This window comes from Chrysochloris asiatica, unplaced genomic scaffold (genome assembly GCF_000296735.1).
Source record: "Chrysochloris asiatica unplaced genomic scaffold, ChrAsi1.0 scaffold00008, whole genome shotgun sequence".
NCBI lineage: Eukaryota > Metazoa > Chordata > Mammalia > Afrosoricida > Chrysochloridae > Chrysochloris > Chrysochloris asiatica.
The window spans coordinates 22,213,726-22,235,336 of NW_006408526.1; the positions used below are offsets into that span (position 1 = coordinate 22,213,726).

The 21,611-nt window shown below is 41.3% G+C and overlaps 2 protein-coding genes across 2 annotated transcripts in view; both read left to right on the forward strand.

Annotated features, from left to right (window-relative positions):
- The first annotated feature begins 2,603 nt into the window (after positions 1–2,603).
- BCO2 (beta-carotene oxygenase 2) lies at positions 2,604–8,862 on the forward strand. The gene is given in 7 exon segments (XM_006878262.1): positions 2,604–2,629; positions 4,728–4,806; positions 5,883–5,918; positions 5,920–6,043; positions 6,046–6,074; positions 6,950–7,026; positions 8,718–8,862. Coding segments are annotated over 7 exon segments (516 nt in total).
- Positions 8,863–14,821: 5,959 nt separating this feature from the next.
- PTS (6-pyruvoyltetrahydropterin synthase) overlaps positions 14,822–21,611 on the forward strand; it is a 19,754-nt gene continuing 12,964 nt past the window's right edge. The window contains exons 1-4 of the mRNA XM_006833827.1: positions 14,822–14,904; positions 17,445–17,524; positions 19,215–19,237; positions 19,616–19,672. Of these exons, the coding sequence (XP_006833890.1) occupies positions 14,822–14,904; positions 17,445–17,524; positions 19,215–19,237; positions 19,616–19,672 (243 nt within the window). The remainder of the gene's footprint in view (positions 14,905–17,444; positions 17,525–19,214; positions 19,238–19,615; positions 19,673–21,611) is intronic.

The window sequence follows — 21,611 nt, forward strand, 5'->3', positions numbered from 1 at the left end:
CAGACAGCACTCCATCAGGCAGTATAATTGTTGTTAAGTGCCATCAAGTTGGTTCTGACTCATAGTGACCCAGTATAGGGTTTCCAAGGAGCTACTGATGAGTTTGAACCACTGACCCGTGGCCCAAACCAAACTTGCAGTCCTGTGCTTATCCTACAGTGCCACACCAGAGGTCCACAGGCAGTATAATAGCATATGCAAAATATATGCTTAGTTCTAAGCCCTGGTGAAGGAGCCCTGGTTGGTTGGGCTGCTAACCACAAGGTTTAATCCATTAACTGTTCCATGAGAGAAAGATGAGATTTTCTGCTCCTGTAAAGATTTTCAGCCTTAGAAAGTCTTTAGTCCCTATACAGGGTCACTATGAGCTGGAACCGACTTAACAGCACACAATCACCACCACCCAGCCCCTGGTGGTACAGTGGTTAAGTGCTTGGCTGTTAACCAAAAGGTCAGTGGTTTGAAACCAGCAGCTGCTCTGTGAAAGATGTGGCAGTCTGCTTCTATAAAGATTTATAGCGTTGGAAACCTATGTGGCAGATTTACTGTCTGACAGAGTTAAAAGGAGCTCTGAAACTACAAGGTCAGCAGTTCGAATCTACTAGCAGCTCCATAGGAAAAAGATGAGGCTTTCTGCTCTGGTAAAGATTTATAGTCTTGGAAACTCTATACAGGGTCACTATGAGTTGGAACTGACTAGATGGAACATGACCACCAACAACCATAGGCTTGCTGGAATCCTGGTGTTGTGCTGTAGGATAGGCACTGGATTGTTGTTGTTGTTGTTAAGTGCCGTTGAGTCGGTTTCGACCCATAGCGACCCTGAATAGGGTTTCCGAGGCTGTAAATCTTTACGGGAGCAGATCGCCTCATCTTTCTCCCGCGGAGCAGCTGGTAGTTTCGAACTGCTGACCTTCTGGTTCGCAGCCCGATTCGTAACCACTACGCTACCAGAGCACTGGATTACTAATCACAAATTCAGTAGTTCAAGCCCACCAGTCACTCCTTAAAAACCCTATACAGGGTCTATATGAGTCAGACCCAACTTGACAGCACTTAACAACAATACAGGGTCACTATGAGTCGGAACTGACTGGATGGTAACAGGTTTGGAATTGTTTAATCACCTGTGAGGTAGGTACTAGAGGAAACTAGCAAAAGATAGAATCAAGATTCAATCTGAGACAGGTTGGTTTGAGAGTCTATACATTAAACCTATGCTTGTTGTTGTTGTTAGGTGTCATTGAGTTAGGACTGACTTGTAGAAACCTTACGCACAACAGAATGAAACACTGCTGGGTCCTGCACCAACCTCACACTTACTGGTACGTTTGAGCCCATAGCTGCTGCTGCCACTGTGCCAATCCATCTCCTTGGAGGTCTTCCTCTTTTACTCTGACCTTCCACTTTACCAAACATGTAGTGTCATTCATTTTCTGGTCATGATAGAGACCCACCAAGATGTAGGCTACAGATGTGTTTGTGAATTCTAAAGCAATGTTTTATTTTCCAAAACGGGATCTTGAAATTTCTTAAGCATTTGTACAAGTGTGTGGATGAAACTTCAGAGTTGTTACTTATTAGTAGATGAGAGTGGCTTCTGAATCAGGATTTTTCCCCAAACATGTCTGTTGGGTGGCAGTATATCTGCCAACGTTCAGGATTATGACCTCTGGACTTGCAGTGCAGAGGTTTAAACCTCAGACTCCCCAATTGCTAGCTGCAAAATTGAGCAGGCTACTTGATTCTTCCAAGCTTCACTTTTTTCATTTGTAAAATGAGGAAAGTATTGAGCTTTTTGTGAGGATTAAGTGAGCTAATGCACTTTGCACATTCGCTAGCATATGTAACGACTTAGTAAAGGTTAGTCATTTCTACTATGTTGTTGTTGTTGTTAGGTGCCATCGAGTCAGTACCGACTCATAGTGACCTTATGCACAGCAGAATGAAACACTGTCCGATCCTGGGTCAACCTCACTATCATTGCCATGCTTGAGCCCATTGATGCTGTCACTTTGTCAATCTATCTCGTTGGGGATCTTCCTCTTTTTCTCTGACTCTCCACCTTACCAAACATGATATCCTTCTCCAGTGACTGGTCCCTCCTGACAATATATCCAAAGTATGAGAGACGAAGTTTGGCCATCTTGGCCTCCAAGGAGCACTCTGGCTGCACGTCTTCTAACACAGATCTGTTAGTTCTTTTGGCAACACATGGCACTTTCAATATTCTCCTCTAACACCATAACTAAAAAGCATCAATTCTTCTATGGTCTTCCTTATTCACTATACAGCTTTCACATGCATATGAGGTTATTGAAAATACTATGGCCTGGGTCATATGCGCCTTAGTCTTCAAGATGACATCTCTGCTCTTTAACACTTTAAAAAGGTCTTGTGCAGCAGATATGCCTAATGCAATATGTTGTTTGATTTCTTGACTGCTGCTTCCATGAGTGCTGATAGTTGATCCAAGAAGAATGAAGTCCTCTGAATCCGGCTTGAACCTCTGGAAGTTCTCTATCAATGTATGCTTGTAGCCATTTCTGTATTACTTTTAGTAAAACTTTACTCGCATGGGATATCAAAGATATCGTCCGATGATGTCTACTATGGATACGGGAAAAGGGTATCTCTAAAACTTGGATGCTTCAGAGATCATTCAATCCAGAGATTCATGTACCCAAATTACTTTGGCAGAAAGCTGGATGAGAAAAGGATTGGAAACTTTGGTCATGGGAAAATGCATTTAAAAATATTTGCTGTTGTTAAGTGTGGTCAAGTTAGTTCCAACTCAAAGTGATCCTATTCAATATTCATTCAGGAAAAGTAACTGATGGATTTGAACTTTGGCCTTGTGGTTCAAATCATCCTTATGGGCCAGTGCTTATCCTACGAAGCCACACCAGGTCTCTTTTACACAGAGCAAACCTGGGGTAAATGGTGCAATGTTTGTTTTCCATCCTGTAATATTTCAAGATATGAGAATGTGCTTAAAGCATCGTTAAAAAAAAAAAAGTTATTGTTGAGAAATACACTGCAAAACATATACAAACTCAATAGTGTCAACATGTACAACTGAGTGACATTGAATTGTGCTATCACTCTCAGCCTCCTTTTCTGACTTGTTCCTCTCCCTTGAACATAAACTCACTAATCTCTTGAGTTGCTGCTATCCCTTAGATCCCACATAGATCTTTAAAAAGCTTAATGCTCAAGGCAGACATTCTTTGCTAGTCAAGTTAAACTATATTTTAGCCTGGTTTTAAGAAGACTTCAGGGAATATTTTTGGTTTAAGGCTTCAAGATGGTCTCAGGGCAATAGTTTTAGGGGTTCATCCAGCTTCCATGGCTCCAAAAAGCCTGGAATCTATAAAAATGAGAAATTCTGTTCTGCATTTTCTGTTTGATTGGGATTCTTTAATTAGAATGTTCAGCAATGATAGTCAGCATGATTATAGTGTGTTAAAATGTACTTATTTTACACTTTAACTTAAACTCCTGCTTAAGCATCATTTTTCAGAGAAGCTGAGCTGGGTGTCCCCAGGACTAACCTGAGATTTGATAACCCACCAGCTGGATTACAGGATGCAGCATATAGTTATCCCAGAGCTGTAGTTTATTACAGAGAAAGGATACAAAGCAGAATCAGGGAAGCAAAAGGAGGCCTGGGTCAAAGTCCAGAGGAAACAAGGTGCAAACTCCCAAGAGCCTTTTCCAGAGGAGTAACCTAGTAGGATGTGCTTCATTCCTCTAGCAATAAGTTGTGAGAACATGTGTGAAATGTTATCTCACTGAAGCTCTTCCCACATGGTTGTCCAGGATTTATATTGGGGCTCAGCCATGTTGCACACTGTGTCTGTGTGACTGACATCAGTTGCTGAGGTTTTAGATCCCTAGAGGAAAATCACCTTGTTAGTATACATTGTTTGGAAAACCTACGTAGGGTGACTCAAGACCTCAGGAAAAACAAAAACAAAAAGCAACTGAAAACTTCTTAGACAAGAACAGCTTAGATCCCAGTTCTTAGTCCGTTTCATAACTAGGTGGCCAAGGGCCAGTCATGAAAATAGGCCTGAGAATGAGCAGAATTTGAACACCCAAAGCCTGCTGAGTTAGCCCTTTTCTTCACTTACCAAACCTAGTAGGGACCTAGTTTCTTAATGGTGTGTTTCTTAATGGCTTATCACTAGCATATATTTGGCTACATATTAATGAATTTGATATGAAGAAATAGATTTTTCTTATTTATTACTAGTTATAATTATTTCTGCATTAGCACATAAAATCCATGTGGTTGGAGACTTTGCTTTGGAATATTATATCGACAGCCAAATGCATGCTGGGAGTTACAAAATCTATAGAAAGCTTCTAGTTCAGACTTGGCGCTCTCTCTCTCTCTATATATATACACACATATATGTTGCTGTTGTTGTTAAGTGCCATCGAGTAAGTTCTGACTCATAGCTTGTATAAAACTGCACTTAGCTTATAGTAGGTGCTCAGCAAATATTTATTGAACAAGTGAATGAATGAAAATGATCATTTACACAATTCTTAGGAATGCCAATAATGCTACTGGATATAAATTATTGGCATGTTAGTTGCTATTCTTTGAGTGATGATTTCCTCAGTTGCTTTTATTTTTTTTTCCTTTGTCTCCTGGATAAGTCTATAGTTCTGTAGTTAGATCTTCCCTCAAAGATTTGTTTTGCCTTAAATGTCAGTTTGAATGTCCCAGAGGGAGAGGACCTCTGTCTGTTGTCCTAGTCTTCAGCCAGTATTATGAAATAGGCTGATAGAAAGGTTTACTATGAAATGACGTTAGACTAAGACTTTGAACTTTAGTGGTGTTACTTTATTCACTGACAGTTTTATATAATGTTTGGTGCCCAATAGGTTTCTTACTATTCTGCTGAGCTGGGTAAGGTCATAGAACACTGTTTGTGCAAGAATCACAGATACTGGGCGGAAATAAGCACTGTTTACCTATGCTTCTTGTATTTTGAACCAGATATATACAACTTTCTAATGGTTGTGGAATTGCTAAGTATTTGAGGTTGACATTAACCTGCCCCACCTTTTAGATAACTTCTGCTTACCGCAGGCATATCATTATACAGCCTTCCATAGTTTAACTTTAGTAGAATAAAAACATATTTCCATCTCCTCTGTCATTTGATGGCTTGATCACAAAATCTTAAGCTTTTTAATGCATTCCTACAAATGATAGAAAGAGGGACAGTATAAAAAAAATGACATAGAACCTCAGCTTCCAAGACCTATCACAAATGCTTATAGCATGTTAACCCTTTTGCTGACCTTCACTGAAGAAAACAAGTGAGGATTAAGTAACCTGGAGTCCTGTTGTGTTGTGGGTTAATGCACTGAACTGCAAGGTAGGTTTGAACTGCAAGGTTAGTGGTTTAAGCTCACCAGCCACTCCTGGGAAACCCTAAACAAGGTTGCTATGAGTTGGAACTGACTTGTTGGCACTTAACAGCAAAAACAACAACCCAAGTTCTTTGTGGCGCTGTAGGATTAGCACTGTACTGCAAGGTCAGTTTGAACCAAAGCGACAGCAGTTCAAACCTACCAGTTGCTACTCAGAAGCCCTATACAGGGTCGCTTTGAGTTGGAACGGACTTGACAGCACTTAACAAGTTCCTTTGGGGACCTCTTTCAGGTCTGGTGGTGGTGGTTGTATGCTGTAGGTTGGTTCTGACTCATAGTGACTCTATATGGGGTTTCTGAGGCTGTAAATCTTTATAGGGGAGCTGAAAGCCTCATCTCTCTCCTGCAGAATAGCTGTAGTTTCAAACTGGTGACCTTGAGGTTAGCAACCCAACATGTAACCACTATGCTACTAGATCTCCGTTTAGATCTGGTGCTTTCATGAAAATCTCCATTATGAGGACTGAGAAGAGAGAGGAAAGAGGCATTGAATTTCTCCAAATTAACTGTGGCCAATTCAGTTGTAAAAAGTATCACCCCTTCTATGACTGTGTCTTTCAATATTTGGTAGTGGATTCTCTGATCAAGGTTGTATGGTGAATAAGACACTGAAGGTGATTGTGATTTTTTCCTTTTCAAAGACCCATTCTGTCCTTTGAATTAGCTTCAGTTTTGTTTAATGTACATTTAAAAATTCCTTAATATTTAAGCAGTTCAGCCTTTTTACTTTTATTTTGAGAACTATGGAATCATCTAGATGAGGAATATGTTCCCTCTAGGGAATCTAAATGAACCCTGAGCCCCGAAAAAGAATTCTATGCTTGATGCTATTTTGGGAGAAACATGGGCTGAAGGTTGTTCAGGTCCCTATTTCAGGTTGATGGGAAATTATAATGATGCAGATTTTGTGTGATGATGGTTCCTGGGGTTGCAAAAGCTCCCCTTCTCCTTCTATCTTCAACTCAGTAAGCCTGATTCAATTTTGGTTGGAATATTATATCGACAGCCAAATGCATGCTGGGAGTTACAAAATCTATAGAAAGCTTCTAGTTCAGACTTGGCGCTCTCTCTCTCTCTATATATATACACACATATATGTTGTTGTTGTTGTTAAGTGCCATCGAGTAAGTTCTGACTCATAGCGACCCTGCATAGGGTTTCTGAGGAGCAGCTGTTGAGCTTGAACCTCCAACCTTGCAGTTCAAATGGCTTTGCAGTCTGGTGCATTAACCCACAGCGCCATATCAGGACATCAGGACCATATACATATATATAAATTTAAGGAGTTCTGGTAGTGTAGTGGTTATGAATTGGCTGTGAACTACAAGATCAGCAGTTCGAAACTACCAGCTGTACTGTGGGAGAAAGATGAGGCTTTCTGCTCCCGTAAAGATTTACAGCCTTGGAAACCCTGTACAGGGTCACTATGAGTTGGTTCTGACTCCATGGCACATAACCACCACCACCATATATAAATTTAGACTTGCAGGTTTAGAGAGAAGATGGCTTTTATCTCTCAGAACCTGTTTTTGCTCCAGTACCAGGAACCAGTGAAGAAGAAGAAGTTATTATTTCTTTTTATATTTATAATTATATTTATTATTACATGTAAAAAAATTAGAGAAACATCTGAAAACATAGTTATTTTCAGAACATGTTAAAGCTGTCTTTTTTTTTTTAATGTTTTATTGTGAATTATGTGATAGTTTACATGGGCGAACATTAGCTTCACATTCATCCTATTGTATATCATTTCATTGTCATGGTTACAATCCCCTCCATGCACATCATCAACCAACCAAAGGGTATATCCTTCAAGCCGCTCCCCCTGCCCGCTTGGTCATCAGCACACAGCCCCTCTCACTCTCTGGGTCTAAAGTCCACAGTCTCTCCATCTCTCCACATCACTATCTCTCTGGATAGGGTCCCGCATTCCGCTCTTCTCCCTTGATGGTCCCAGGAACCTTCACTCCTAAACTGAAAAGTCAATCACTCCCCTCCTTTTGCTACAAAACTTCTATCTTTACATTTCCAACCCTCACAATCAGTCCTGATAACAATCATTCACTATTGTATCACCTGTCCGCATCTTTCATCAGCCCCTCCTAGACAGATTGGATACTACTCAGTGGAGATTCTACCTTCCTCTACAGCCTCTGGATCTAGGCTCCCTCTTGAAAGCTTGTAAGCCAGTCACTTCTTGCCTTTGTAGCACCCCCATTTTGGGTGAAGTTATTATTTCTTGGTGATCACTCCTAACCAGGGTGACATAAAGTAGCATAAGCCATTTGGGAGCTGTCAGTGCTTGAGTGCTAACAGAAAGGTTGGCACAGTTTGAATCCACCCAGTGGCTCCATGGGAGAAACACCTGGCTATATCCTCTCTCAAAGATTACAGCCAAGAAAATCCCCTGGGGCACTTCTACTTTATCACCTGGGGTTGAAATGAGTTGGAATAGATGCATTGTTCTTACCATCATCTGTGCTGTCAATTTTAATTAACCAATCCAAAAGTTCAAAGTCATAAGCCCTGGTCTGTTGTTTCCATAATGTTGATATCTGATTTATTGTCTAGGTCAACCTTGTGACAAATTGGTTCATTTTGAGTGCCAACTTTGATCAATGATTAGTGGCTACTGAGGAGTAGGATCCTGAAGCCTGTGCTGAATTAATGAATTAATGGGCCTGGCAGGATTCGGTCCTCATGCCAGGCAGTTGACATTCCTGTAATTGGACCAGGACAAATCTCAGACTGCCTTGAAATGCTGCCTTTAGAACAGGTCCAAATTACACAAAATGGAAGCATTTCTAATTCAAAAGAAAGAGTTTCTATGTCTCTTTTTTTGTTATTGGGTGCCATTAAGTCAGTACCAACTCATAGTGACCCTGTTCTCTACAAAATATGGCCCTGTCCTTCGCCAACCTCACAATTGTTGCTATGTTTGAACCCATTCCTGCTGTCACTGTGCCAATCCATCTCATTGGGGGTCTTCTCTATGTCTCTTAGAAGACTGGAAAGGGGCAAGATCCTTATGGTCAAATTTGACTGATATGAAAAATTCCCTCTCATTGCTCTAGGTATGAACTTTCTCAGCCACGATTGATTTTTTAGTACAGTTTGGCAATTCATCAAACATTAATGAGTGGATAGGATAGGCAAGACATCATACTAGGTGCTGGGGTTATTATGAATAATGTATGGCCTCTGTCCTTAAAAGTTTTACAGTGGAGAAAATAGACAAACTGTTAATGAAATCAAAGGGAATTTTCAGTATGTATTTTCTTATAAAAAAATGAAAGCACTTTTCTCCTAATCTTGAATGCCAAGAACTTTGAAGATCTGCATTGAGCAGAGATGCCTGTGCAAATGCCTTGTGGATTCCAAGGGGGTACCTTCACACGCATCTAATGGTACAACCACAAGATCTGGGAACTAGGTGTGAAATGAATGTTTTCTGTATAGAAGAGAAAGCAAAGAAAGCACCCTACCTTTCAAGCCGTAGACACTTGAGTGAGTGAAATTTCTCTTAACAACAATTCATGACATACTTATGGTATGATATGTTCTTACTGCTCTTCTTTGAAAACATTAAACAAATACTGATACAACATTTTGAAGAGGGTTTTAATTGGACATGTACTGGCTGTATCTTCCTCTAAGTAATAAAGTGAATAAATGAAAGAAAAGCTAAAACCAAATCATTACCACCATCAGATATGTGAGCGACACAGGTCTTCAAACTTGGGAGAAGAAATGCAAATGATCACAGGTAGAAGATTTTGAATATAGATCTGAAAAGCACCTCATTTATTTCCATCACAGTCTGCCCCTAACCATAGGTCGTAAGGTACTCATTCAGGGCAGGATTCCCCATTAACATGCTTTGATGAACCTTCTAAACTGGTTAGCAGATAGCACTCCTAAGAACTATACACTACTGCCCCTTCCCTGCCTCCAGCTTGGCTTTGAGAAGTGGTTGTTTGGAAGGACATCACTAAAATTCAGTATTTCTTCTCATTTCCAGGTCACTGGACTATTAACTGCCAGGTTGGCCATTTGAACCTACCAGCTGCTCCTCAGAAACCCTACATAGTGTCGCTGTGAGTTGAAACTGATTTGGCGGCACTTAACAACACCGCTAGTAACATAGTTCTCCAGGGATTAAGGAAAAGATGATAATACTTCATTTAGTTGGAAAACAGGTGGCATTAAAATATCCTCATTGTTGTCCAGTTAATTCCAGCTCATAGTGTCTTGAAAGGACAGAGGAGAGCTGCCCCGTAGGCATTCCAAGACTGCAAGTCTTCCTGGAGGCCAACTGCTATGTCACTTTCCCTCAGAGTGGCTGGTGGGTTTGAATAGTCGACTTTTTTGGCTAGCACCTGAGAACTGCACCACCAGTATGCTTCTAACAGGTGGTACTAGAGATCATATAATCCATGTACTAGAGATCGAATAAACCATGGGTTTATTTTTATTTTTATCTTTTACCAATAAGCCTAATCAACCTACACCTCTAGGTCTGTCATGTAAACTTCACTATTGTCAACATCCTTTTCCTTTAGTTACACATCCCTCCTCTGGATGAACTCTAATTCTGGACCAATAAAACTGCCCACTCGTGTTCTGCATGTCAGACATTGCTGGAGTGACCCCCAGATCAGGGCATTGGTGGTTTCGTAGTTGTTGATAACTGACGTTGAGCCAATTCTGACTCTTGTGGTAGAAATCTCCAATTTTCCCTTCCATGCAAATTACTGGCCAACGCCCTTTATGCCCATACACCACCCATCTGTCAGTAGAGGCTTTCGTGTTGCTATGGTGCTGGACAGGTTTCATTGAAATTTCCAGAATAAGTTGCATTAGGAAGAAACACCTGTTGATCTTCTGAACGTCAGCTAATGAATACTCTACAGGTCACAATGGTCTGATCTGCAACTGGTCATGGGCCAAAACAGCAAACTGTGAACTCATGGCCTCTAACTACACAGTCCTGGTCCAACATGGTTAGTTCTCTCCTTTCCTTAAGAGTTATTTTAAACTTCACAAACACTACTATCTTCAGTCAAGTGTTCCATACATATAAAAACTATCTGTGGAGTTTTGCATTGAGGCAGTAAAGTAACAAGGCTAAGTTCCATGTCTGGAATGGTGAGATGGAGAACAACAGAAGGTTTGGAATGGCAAGATGCACAAGCAAAACCAATTCAGCTTTGAGTCTGTGGTACTCATAAGATCCTAAGTCCTCTGATATTTTACAGAAGGCTCTGCAAAGGCATTGTACTTTCCCAGACATGACATGGACATTTGATCTATCTTACCTAGTTGCAAGGGTGAAGACCACACTACCTTAAATCTGGGAAGTACGCAGATCTAATCACATCTTTCTTTTGTTTAAAAACTTTTAATCCATCCTAATACACAGGGAGTGAAGTTCAAATATATAAAGGTTAGCATGTAATCATATGATTTTACCCCAAGGATGCCTGAATTCTCCCTTGGCTCTGCTGTATCTAAGTGTCCTGAAGGAGGAGACAGAAAAGGATCAATGACATTGTGAAATCTAAGCATGTATGTCTGGTAATCTTAGGCAGAACCTCTTCCTTTTCTTCTCACCCATGTCCAGAGACATCAGGAAAAGAAGTCTGTGGTGCACAGATTAGGGGTAAAAACAAGAGCAAGATGACCCAGCTAGTCCCAAGGGGCCAACCCCTAGGTCAACTTACTATAGGGAGGCAAGTAAAAGAACAGAACAGTGAATATGATGACCAGGTCTCCTGGGGGATGGATGGGAGTGGAGACTTTTGGTCCAGTTTAAACCTTAAAGCATTGCTATTGTTGTTGTTAAATGCCATGGAGTCCATTTTGACTCATAGCGGCCCTTTATAGGGTTTCCAAGGAGCAGCAGGTGAGTTTGAACCAAAAGTCCTTCGGTTAAAACCGACCCTGTGGTCCAGTGCTTTATTTTACAGTGCCACAACAGGACTCTTCCTTAAAGCATAGCACAGAGCATAAGTCATGACCATGAGTGGGATTTTAAACACGTTGTAACTCTGTCTGGGAGTAAACAGGGCCTAACCAGTGTCCCGACATGATTCAATTAGATGAGAATTCCCTTCTATTGACAAAGAACTAGAAAAGAGGTAAGAAGGGGATGTAGCCTCCTTTGTTTTATGCTTAATGTGACAGTCAAGCTCCTTCAATAATTTGGTCCCAAATCTGTTTTCTGTTTAATTTCTCACCTGTCAAGCAGCCAAGAACTTACCACTATGACTAAAAAAGCTGTATTTTCCACATTTCCTTTGCTCACCCACATCTTTTCTTACTGGAATTCTCATCCCTTCTTATCCACCTGGTGAACTTCTTTAAATCCAAATCAGAAATCAGTTCCTCTTTTAAGCTTTCTTTGACTTCCAGAGGCAGAAATAGCCTGTTTTATTTTGTCTTGTTGGGCTTCCTATGATCCTGTGGTAACCATGTTTGTTAGTCATCTTTGTGTTTCTGTCACTTAGCAGAGTGCCTGGCATTGAATAGATATTAAACAGTAGTAAGGTTGGCCCAGGATCGGGCAGTGTTTCGTTCTGCTGTGCATAGGGTTGCTATGAGTCGTTACCGACTTGATGGCACCTAACAACAACAACAACAAGCTCATTGTTGGAGTCCTGGTGTGGCACTACAAGATAATGCACTGGACCGTAAGGTCAGTTGGAACCTCAAGGTTGGTGGTTCAAACCCACCAGCCACTCCTTGGAAACTCTACACAGGGTTGCTATGTGTCTGAACAGACTTGAAGCACTAACAAGTTCATTGTTAACTTAATGAGTGAATAAGAACTAAAGGGATCCATAACAGGTTCCACCTTGCCAATATGTGTCCATTTGTATATTTTCTGGCTTAAGGAAGTGAGCCTTCTGAGTTCTGCCCTAGTAGAAAAACTCCTGTCTTAGTTGTTGTTAAGTGCCATCGAGTCAGTTCCTACTCATAGGCTTTCCGAGGAGCAGCTGGCGAGCTTGAACTGCCAACCTTGTAGTTCAAATGGCTTTACAGTCTGGTGCATTAACCCACAGCACCACACCAGGACTGTTGTTGTTGTTGTTAGGTGCCATCGAGTTGGTACTGACCCATAGCGACCTTATGCACAGCAGAATGAAATACTGCCCGATCCTGGGCCAACCTCACTACTGTTGTAAAGCTTGAGTCCATCAATGTTGCCACTTGGCTAATCCATCTCGTTGAGGGTCTTCCTCTTTTTTTCTGACCCTCCACCTTAACAAACAGGATATCCTTTTTCAGCGAATGGTCCCTCCTGACAATATGTCTGAAGTATGAGAGATGAAGTTTGGCCATCCTGGCCTCCAAGGAGCACTCTGGCTGCACTTCTTCCAAAACGGATCTATTGGTTCTTTTGGCAGCCCATGGCACTTTCAATATTCTCCTCCAACACCATAACTCAAATGCATCAATTCTTCTACGGTCTTCCTTATTCACTGTCCAGCTTTCGCATGCATATGAGGTTATTGAAAATACCATGGCTTTGGTCAGGCGCACCTTAGTCCTCAAGCTGACATCTTTGCTCTTCAACACTTTAAAAAGGTCTTGTGCAGCAGATTTGCCTAATGCAACACATTGTTTGATTTCTTGACTGCTGCTTCCATGAGTGTTGATAGTTGATCCAAGAAAAATGAAATCCTTGACAAATTCAATCTTTTCTCCTTTGATAAGAATGTTGTTTATTGGTCCAGTGGTGAGGATTTTTGTTTTCTTTACATTGAGATGTAATCCATACTGAAGGCTGTGCTCTTTGACTTTCATCAGTAAATGTTTTAAGTCCTCTTCACTTTCAGCAAGCAAGGTTGTATCATCTGCATATTGCTGGCTGTTAATGAGTCTTCCTCCAATCCTGATGCCACATTTTTCTTCATATAACCTAGCTTCTTGGATTATTTGCTCAGCATGCAGGTTGAATAAGTATGGTGAAATAATACAACCTTGTCACACACTTTTTTAAATTTTAAACCATTCAGTGTTCCTATGTTCTGTTTGAACAACTGCTTCTTGGTCCAGGTACAGATTCTTCATAAGCACAATTAAGTATTCCAGAATACTCAGACTTCACAATGTTGCCCATAGCTTGTCATGATCCACACAATCGAAAGTCAATAAAGCAGGTAAACATCTTTCTGATATTCTCTGCTTGCAGCCAAGATCCATCAGACATCAACAATGATATCCCTCATTCCACGGCCTCTTCTGAATCCAGCTTGAACCTCTGAAAGTTCTCTGCAAATGTATGATTATAGCCATTTCTGTATTACCTTTAGCAAAACTTTACTCGCATGGGATATCAAAGAGATTGATGATTTCCGCATTCTGTTGGGTCACCTCTCTTTGGAATGGGCACAAATATGGATCTTTTCCAATCAGTCGGCCAAATAGTTGTCTTCCAAATTTCTTGGCACAGGAGGCACTCACTCATCTCTGCCAAGAAATTTATAAGACATTAGGACTGTTGTTGTTGTTGTTGTTAAGTGCCGTCGAGTCGGTTTCGACCCATAGCGACCCTGTACAGGATTTCCGAGGGTGTAAATCTTTACGGGAGTAGAAAGCCTCATCTTTCTCCCGCGGAGCAGCTGGTAGTTTCAAACCACTGACCTGAAGGTTCGCAGCCCGATTCGTAACCACTACGTAGGTGCCCATAAATGTTGCATGAGTGAAGTGGGGACTGCATCTAAGTAGCCAATGACCTTAAAGAATTGCAAGTTAAGGGAAATGTTGTTTGCTTACTGGTTAGGATTACTGAGTATGAATTTGGTGGGTAGCCTTATATAGAACTAATTTTAATGGAATAATTTAGAGCAAGAGGTCTGAATGCAATGCAATATTTTACCAAAGCAATCAAGTTATAAAGCTAATTTTTCAGACATGTCTTCTAACCTTTTCTTATATTTTCATACTTAAAACAGGTAAAAGTGTTAGTGTTACCTCTGGCCGAGAATAATACTTCCTTATGATGTATCAACACCTGGGAAATACTTATTTTCTGAGTGGCCTAACACTGAGTGTATATAAAAACCAAGGACACTAAGCAACTACCCTTATTTGACTAGGGTCGCTATGAATCGGAACCGACTGGACAGCACTTAACAATAAGATCTATCTAGCTATCTAAACTTCTCTTTCAAGTGATTCAGATTGATGTTTCACGTAAAGATTCACAGAAGACCATCAGGCCAGAACTGGCTGGCTAATGCCCAGCCCTAAGTTAAAGAGAAACCGAGGAACGCTTCCGGGGCGCCCGGGCCTGCAGTGCGCAGCCGCGGAGGAGGCAGGCACCTCCCACCGCAGCCCGCCTCGGGCCACGGAGGAGATGAACGCTGCGGGAACCAGCCGTTGTCGCTTTGCGCGAGTGTCCCGCATCGTCTCTTTCAGCGCAAGCCACCGGCTGCACAGGTGGGGGTGCCACAGGTGGCAACGGTAGGAGGCGAGACCGCTGCACCTTTGGAGAACGTCATCGGGGCGGGGCCGGGCCGGGGACCGGGCCGGCTTTCGTATGTGCTTGCCTTTGAACCCTTGGGTGGTGGTCCAAGTGACCTGGTGACGGAGGGGCATCGTTCACGAACTGAGGGGTCTCGGGGCGAACGCGAGGTGCCTTGGTGTGTCGGCCGAGCTTTATCGGTAACGGAATGAAGTGAAGAGTAGAGTTGGCAGCGTTCTTGAAGCAATAAAGCGTGATGGTTAACAGCCGGACGTGCTCTGTAAATAGCCCCGGGAAGCTCCCTCCTAGCCTCAGATTTTCTTCATTTAGCTCCAAGAGTTGCATAAACTTGAGGCGTTCAACTTTCCCAAATTACAGTGTCCAACAACATACCATAAACATAAACATGCGTGCGGCCGAGTGAGTTCCTACTCATAGAGACCTTTGTATAGGGTTTCCAAGGTGGGTTTGAACTGCCGACCCTGTGGTTAGCAGTCCAGTGCTTATCCTACAGTGCCACACCAGAAGCCTCCAATCCATGTTAGCTAGCTATTGTTATATGCCAGCTATTGTTATCATATATGATTGTTATTTGTTAAATGCAGTCGAGTCGTTCCGACTAATAGGGACCCTGTAAAGGTTTTTCAGATAAGCGGCTGGTGAGTTTGAACCGCTGACCATACGGTTCAAACCAACCTTGCAGTCCAGTGCATTATCCTGCAGCACCACAACCAGGAGCCCCTAATACTGTTACCAAATGTAGTTGTTAAGTGCTATCGAGTTGGTTCCAATTCATAGTGACTATATTTAGGGTTTCCAAGGAGCGGTCGGTGAGCATGAACGTGGTTCAGAATGATTTTGCAGTCCAGCACATTAACCCGCAGCACCACACCAGGACATCATATATAATTAACAAGGTTTTACATCCTTTTTACCAAAGATAAAATGAGTTCAGGGGTCCAGTTTCCTACGGCAACTCGAACAAGCACAACAGTTGGAATTTGAACCTAGGGCTCTCAGACTCAGCTTAATTACACTGGAGTGACTTTGAGGAGCTAGCCCTGGTGGCACTGTGGTTTTGACGCTGGTCTGCTAACCACAAGATGTGATGTGAGATTCGTGGTTCAAACTTACTAGCCCTAGATTTACAGCCCTGGAAGTCCTATACAGGGGTCACTATGACTTGGAATCCACTTGAGGCAGAGTGCTTGGTTTTATTGGGTTCACTGTTTACTAAAATGGACCTTGGTAGCTCAGTGGGTTAAATGTCAGGGAAAGTGGGGGACCTACTAAAGAGACTCTTGATTTGGAAGCTCAAACATGAACATGGTGAGGCCTCATAGAAGATGATGAGGAAATTGGTTGGGTGGGTATAGGTCATAAATATTCATTGTATTCTTTTTGGGAGCAATTGGCTTTGTAGGGTAAGCACTGGATTGCAAACCACAAGGTCAGTGGTTCGAGTCCACCAGCTGCTCTGAGTCAGAACTGACTTGGTGGCACTTGACAACAACAAATTTTTCTTTGTCTGGAACAGTAAGCATTACAGCTTTTTATGTCTTTTAATTTGAATATTTCTTGATAGATTGGTGAAGTTAAAATTCAGGAATAATTGAAGCATAGTAAAGAGGAAACTTACTAGGTCATGCCGTTGCTTTTCATGAGGAGTAAGAATTTAAGCCTCTTGAGGATCCACATCTACTTTTATTTATCAAGATTTGCCTGTCCATTTAGCATGTGCCAAATACTTATTGCTGTTGTTTGCCATCAAGTCAGTTCTGACTCATAGCGACCCTGTATGGGGTTGTTGGTGGGATTAAACCACTGTCCTGTGGTTAGCAGTCCAGTACTTATTTTATCCTACAGTGCCACTCTAGAACTTATTTTTTGTCAAGTGCGGTTGAATTGATTCTGACTCATCGCGACCCTCTATAGAGTTTCCAAGGAGCAGCTGGTGGGTTTGAACTGCGTACCTTGTGGTTTGCAGTCCAATGCTGATCCTATGGCGCCACACCAGGAGCCCAGTGCATATTGTTGCTGTTGTTATGTGCCACCAAGTCGGTTCCAACTCATAGCAACCCTATATAAGATTCCCGAGGAGTGACTGGTGAGTTTGAACTGCCGACCTTGCAGTTCAAACCGACCTTGCAGCCCCGTGCTTATCCTATAGCGCCATACCAGGACTCCCTAGTACACACTAGGTACCCAGTAAATGTTTATTTTATTGAAAAACTGAAGGGCCATGAAGGGGCTAATCATTTGTTAGAACAAGGAGATTGAATTTAAGGTTTGCTTATGTTAATTTGCATGCTACTGTAGTCTAATTAGAGGGAATATACTGGTTCCTGAGAGTGTATTTGAAGTAATGACATCAGATCAATTTCTGACTATCTTTGTTGAGTTAAGGTAATAAATTATGAAGCTTTTCAAAGGCCAGAACAAATACCAAGTGTAGGGAATAGAGAAGGAGTCTGAATGTAATACTTGCTTCACATTGACTTTGTTCTCTTATCAGCAAAGCTCTGAGTAATGAAGAAAACTTGAAACTGTTTGGGAAGTGCAACAATCCAAATGGCCATGGGCACAATTATAAAGGTGAGAAAAAAAGGATGACATTTTAGACTTTTCAATAAGGATCAAAGATTGTTCAGCAAATACAGACTTAATGAGTAAGAAACCTCCTGGACAGAGCAGGAGTGCTTGAGTGTTGAGTCAAAAATTCAATGGAAACTCCAAGTGAAAATGGAAGTTCAGAATCCCTTAAAGTTAACCTCTCAGTTGTCTGGTTAACAGATAAACCAAAAACAATGAATAGTTTGAATATTTTTTTTCCTTGGCTTTAAAGTGCATATTAAGATTCTGTTGTTGGTAGAATGTTTCCTTCTAATTTGGTCATGCTGAGGGTAATGTTAAAATTAGATTATATTCTTAGAGTAAATAATGACTGACAAGGGGTGGGGGGGCAAATATGCTATATGGCAGAAAAGTCGGCTGTCTGACACTTTGCCAGCAGTGTTCTCAAAAAGTAATGGATTTGTTCAAGGATAAGAGGTTTGATTCATGGAGAGAGAACTGATGTGGGCAAAAGCTGCTGCATATGGTGTGGTGGTGTGCAAGACCAGACAAGCTGTTAGAAAATCAGGATGTGTAGTTTAGGTGCAACCTGTTATTTCATCTGGTGTGGCCCTATAGAATAAGCTTTGGGCTGCCAACTGTTCAAACCCACTAGGCAGTCCTTGGAAACCCTATACTGGGTTGCTGTGGGTTAGAACTGACAACAACAACATTATTTGATCTATGTGTTCTCTGCCTTGGTATAGTCACTTATCACACAATACTTAATGATGTTTGTGTGTTGTTTTTATAGAACTGAAAAAAAAATAGCTATATTAAGTTATTAATTTTTAGGAGAGTCCCTGGTGGCACAAATGGTTAAACACTGACTGTCAGTCAAAAGGTTAGCAGTTTAAAACTACCCAGAAGTACCATGAAAGACAGGCCTGGTAGTCTGCGTCCAAAAAGTCCCAGCCTTGGAAACCCTATGGAGCAGTTCTCCTCTGCACACATAGGTTCACCAACTCGAAAACCCTATACATGGCCATGGAAAGGCACTTAACAACAAGAAAAACAATGACATTCAATTTTAAAGCACTAAACACAAAGATTTTTCTAATATGTTATACAAACAGTTGTGAATTCCCAAAGTCCTCATGTGGTTCTGTGGGCTAATGCGTCAGACTGCAAAGTTGTTTGAACTGCAAAGTCAGTGGTTCAAGCTCATCAGCTGCTCCTTAAAAGCCTTATACAGGGTCACTATGGGTCAGAATCTTCTCAGCGGAACTTAACAACAACAACAAAGCATCACTGTAAACAGTGTATATATTCATGTGAATAAAGGGTAAGAATTGAAGGCCTACTGTTAGTTTTGCTTGCTCAGAGAAGTATTGTCCAGAATTGTATCAATGCTATGTGTAACTGAAAACCTGTCTGCATATATTTTTTTTTTTTAACAGGTAGATCTTTTACAGCAGTGGCTTGCCACTTAGGGAATCAATGTCATAAGCTTTTTAGTTTGGGCTTCTACTACTAAGCTCTCCTGTCTTAACTGAGTCTTGCTTTGGTTGATAAAAATACCTTAATAAAAACAAAATTGTTTTGGGGAAAATATTCACTTTGGATAGGGCACATCTTGTAGTTCATTTATGTTGTTAACTTGTGTTTGTTTGGATGTTAACCTGTTGAAAATCATGCTGTTTTTCTGGTGTCTTTGTTTTCTTTCCCATAGTTGTGGTGACAGTACATGGAGAGGTACGTGCTGGCAACATCCATGTGGTTTGTGCATCTTGCTGAGCCCGTTTTTCAGTCGACATAGTGGAATTTGTGTTGGAAACTGTTCCAATCAGTATTGCTTCCCTGCGTTTGTGTGTGTGGTGAGCTGCTTCATTCCAGGCTGCTCCTCTCCCACAGTGTTGTCTTTCCTGTGCTCTATGTGGACCGGTAGACGAGCCGTGCAATGAAAAGGCTGCCTGAAGCACGTGGTGTTTCCAGGCTGAGATCAATGACTATCACAGGGAGGAAGGAAAATGTGGGCACCGTCTCTGCACATCGTGCAGCTTTTAATAACTTACCAGAGGTTTCAATGTGGACAGCCGATTGTAGTAACATTCACCTTTGTTTATTCTTTAGATTGATCCTGTCACAGGGATGGTTATGAATTTGACTAACCTCAAAGAGTATATGGAGGTAATGTATGCTTATTATATGCTGTTTCCTAAATATGGTATTTAATGGTCCCTGTAGACTCTCGATGAAAGGGTGGTTAAGCCCTCAGTGTCTAATCAAAAGGTCTGCAATTTGAACCCAGCAGTCACACCATAGGAGAAAGACGTGGCAGTCTGCGGTCTGTAAAGATTTACAGCCTTGGAAATCTCATTGGGCAGCTCTACTCTGTCTTTTGGGCACTAGGAGCTGGAATTGACTTGACAGCAGTGCTTTTTTCCCCATCATCTCCAGAAGTTCTGGGATCTGGGGAGTAGAATTGGTATTCTACACTTGTTTGGGCCACTTGATGGGCATTAGATACAGCTGTGTTACACTGATGGACTATCCTGATTTCTTCCCTTTAATAAATTCTACCCTCTTTCAAGATACCACTTTCTCCTTAAACTTTTCTTTTCCTCCTCTGGATTGTTCTTGAGCCTTCTATTATAGCTCTTAACATATGTGTATGTATATATATATAATATATAATATATATATATATATATATTATATATGAATATATAGTTATAGTCAGAAGCTCTGGAGGCATGGTGTGTTGAGTGCTGGGCTGCTGACCTAAATGTTGGCTTTTTGAACCCACCAGCTGCAGAAGAAAGATGAGGCAGTCTATTTCTGTAAAGATTTGCAGCTTGGAAAACCACGTGGAACAGCTCTACTCTACTTTATAGGGTTGCTATGAGTTAGAATCAAGTTGAAAGCTGTGGGTTTTTGGTTTTATGTTATATTCACTTTTGCTTTAACTTAATCTTACTGGGCAGTTAACTCACAGATGAACACGTTCAATAAATAATTTACTGATTTTTTTAAATAGAATTTTTGCACTGTAAGAGAATTGAGAGATTATTAAAACCAACTTCTATTCCACAGATTAAGATGGAGACGCTCAACAGTTAACTCATTTGCTCTAAATCATTTGCAAATTTGGAAGTAGATTTTCTTGTATCCAGCATCGTTTTTATTATGCCAGCATTTCACCTGTTTAATAAAATTTATTTCACCTCTACTGCTTACCTTTAAAGAGCACTGTAGTATAGTGATTACACATTGGGCTGCTGACTGTAAGATCAGTAGTTCTAATCTGCCAGCTGCTCTGTGGGAGAAAAATTAGGCTTTTTACTCCTATAAAAAGTGACCCAGTACAGGGTTTCCAGGGAGCAGTTGGTGAGCTTGAACCGCTGACTTTGCACTTCATACGGCTTTGCAGTCTAGTGCATGTTGTTGTTGTTATGTGCCGAACCGACTCATAGTGACCCTGTACAGGGTTTCCGAGGTTGTAAATCTTTACGGGAGCAGAAAGCCTCATCTTTCTCTCGTGGACACCTGGTAGTTTTGAACTGCTGACCTTAAGGTTCGCAGCCTGATTTATAACCACTATGCTACCAGAGCTCCTTAGTCTAGTTCATAGAACCCTTCAATATTGCATCTTGAGGCTTGAATTTTTTCTTCATTTCTTTCAGCTTGAGAAATGCTGAGTGTGTTCTTCTCTTTAGGGTTTCTAATTCTAGGTGTATGTACATTTCATTATAATACTTTTTCTTCTCCAACCACCATTTGGACTCCTCTGTTCAGTTCTTTTACTTCGTCATTTCTTCTGTTTGCTGTAGCTATTATATATTCAAAAGCAAGTTTCAGAGTTTCTTCTGACATCCATTTAGATCTTTTCTTTCATTCCTGTCTTTTTAATGACCTTTTGCTTTCTTCATGTCAGATGTCCTTGATTTCATCCTTTAACTTGTATGGTTTTCAGTCATTTGTTGTTGTTGTTAGGTGCCATTGAGTCAGTACCAACTCATAGAAACCTTATGCACAACACAATAAAACACTGCTCGATCCTGGGCCAACCTCAGTATTGTTGCCACGCTTGAGCCCATTGATGCTGCCATTTTGCCAATCCATCTCT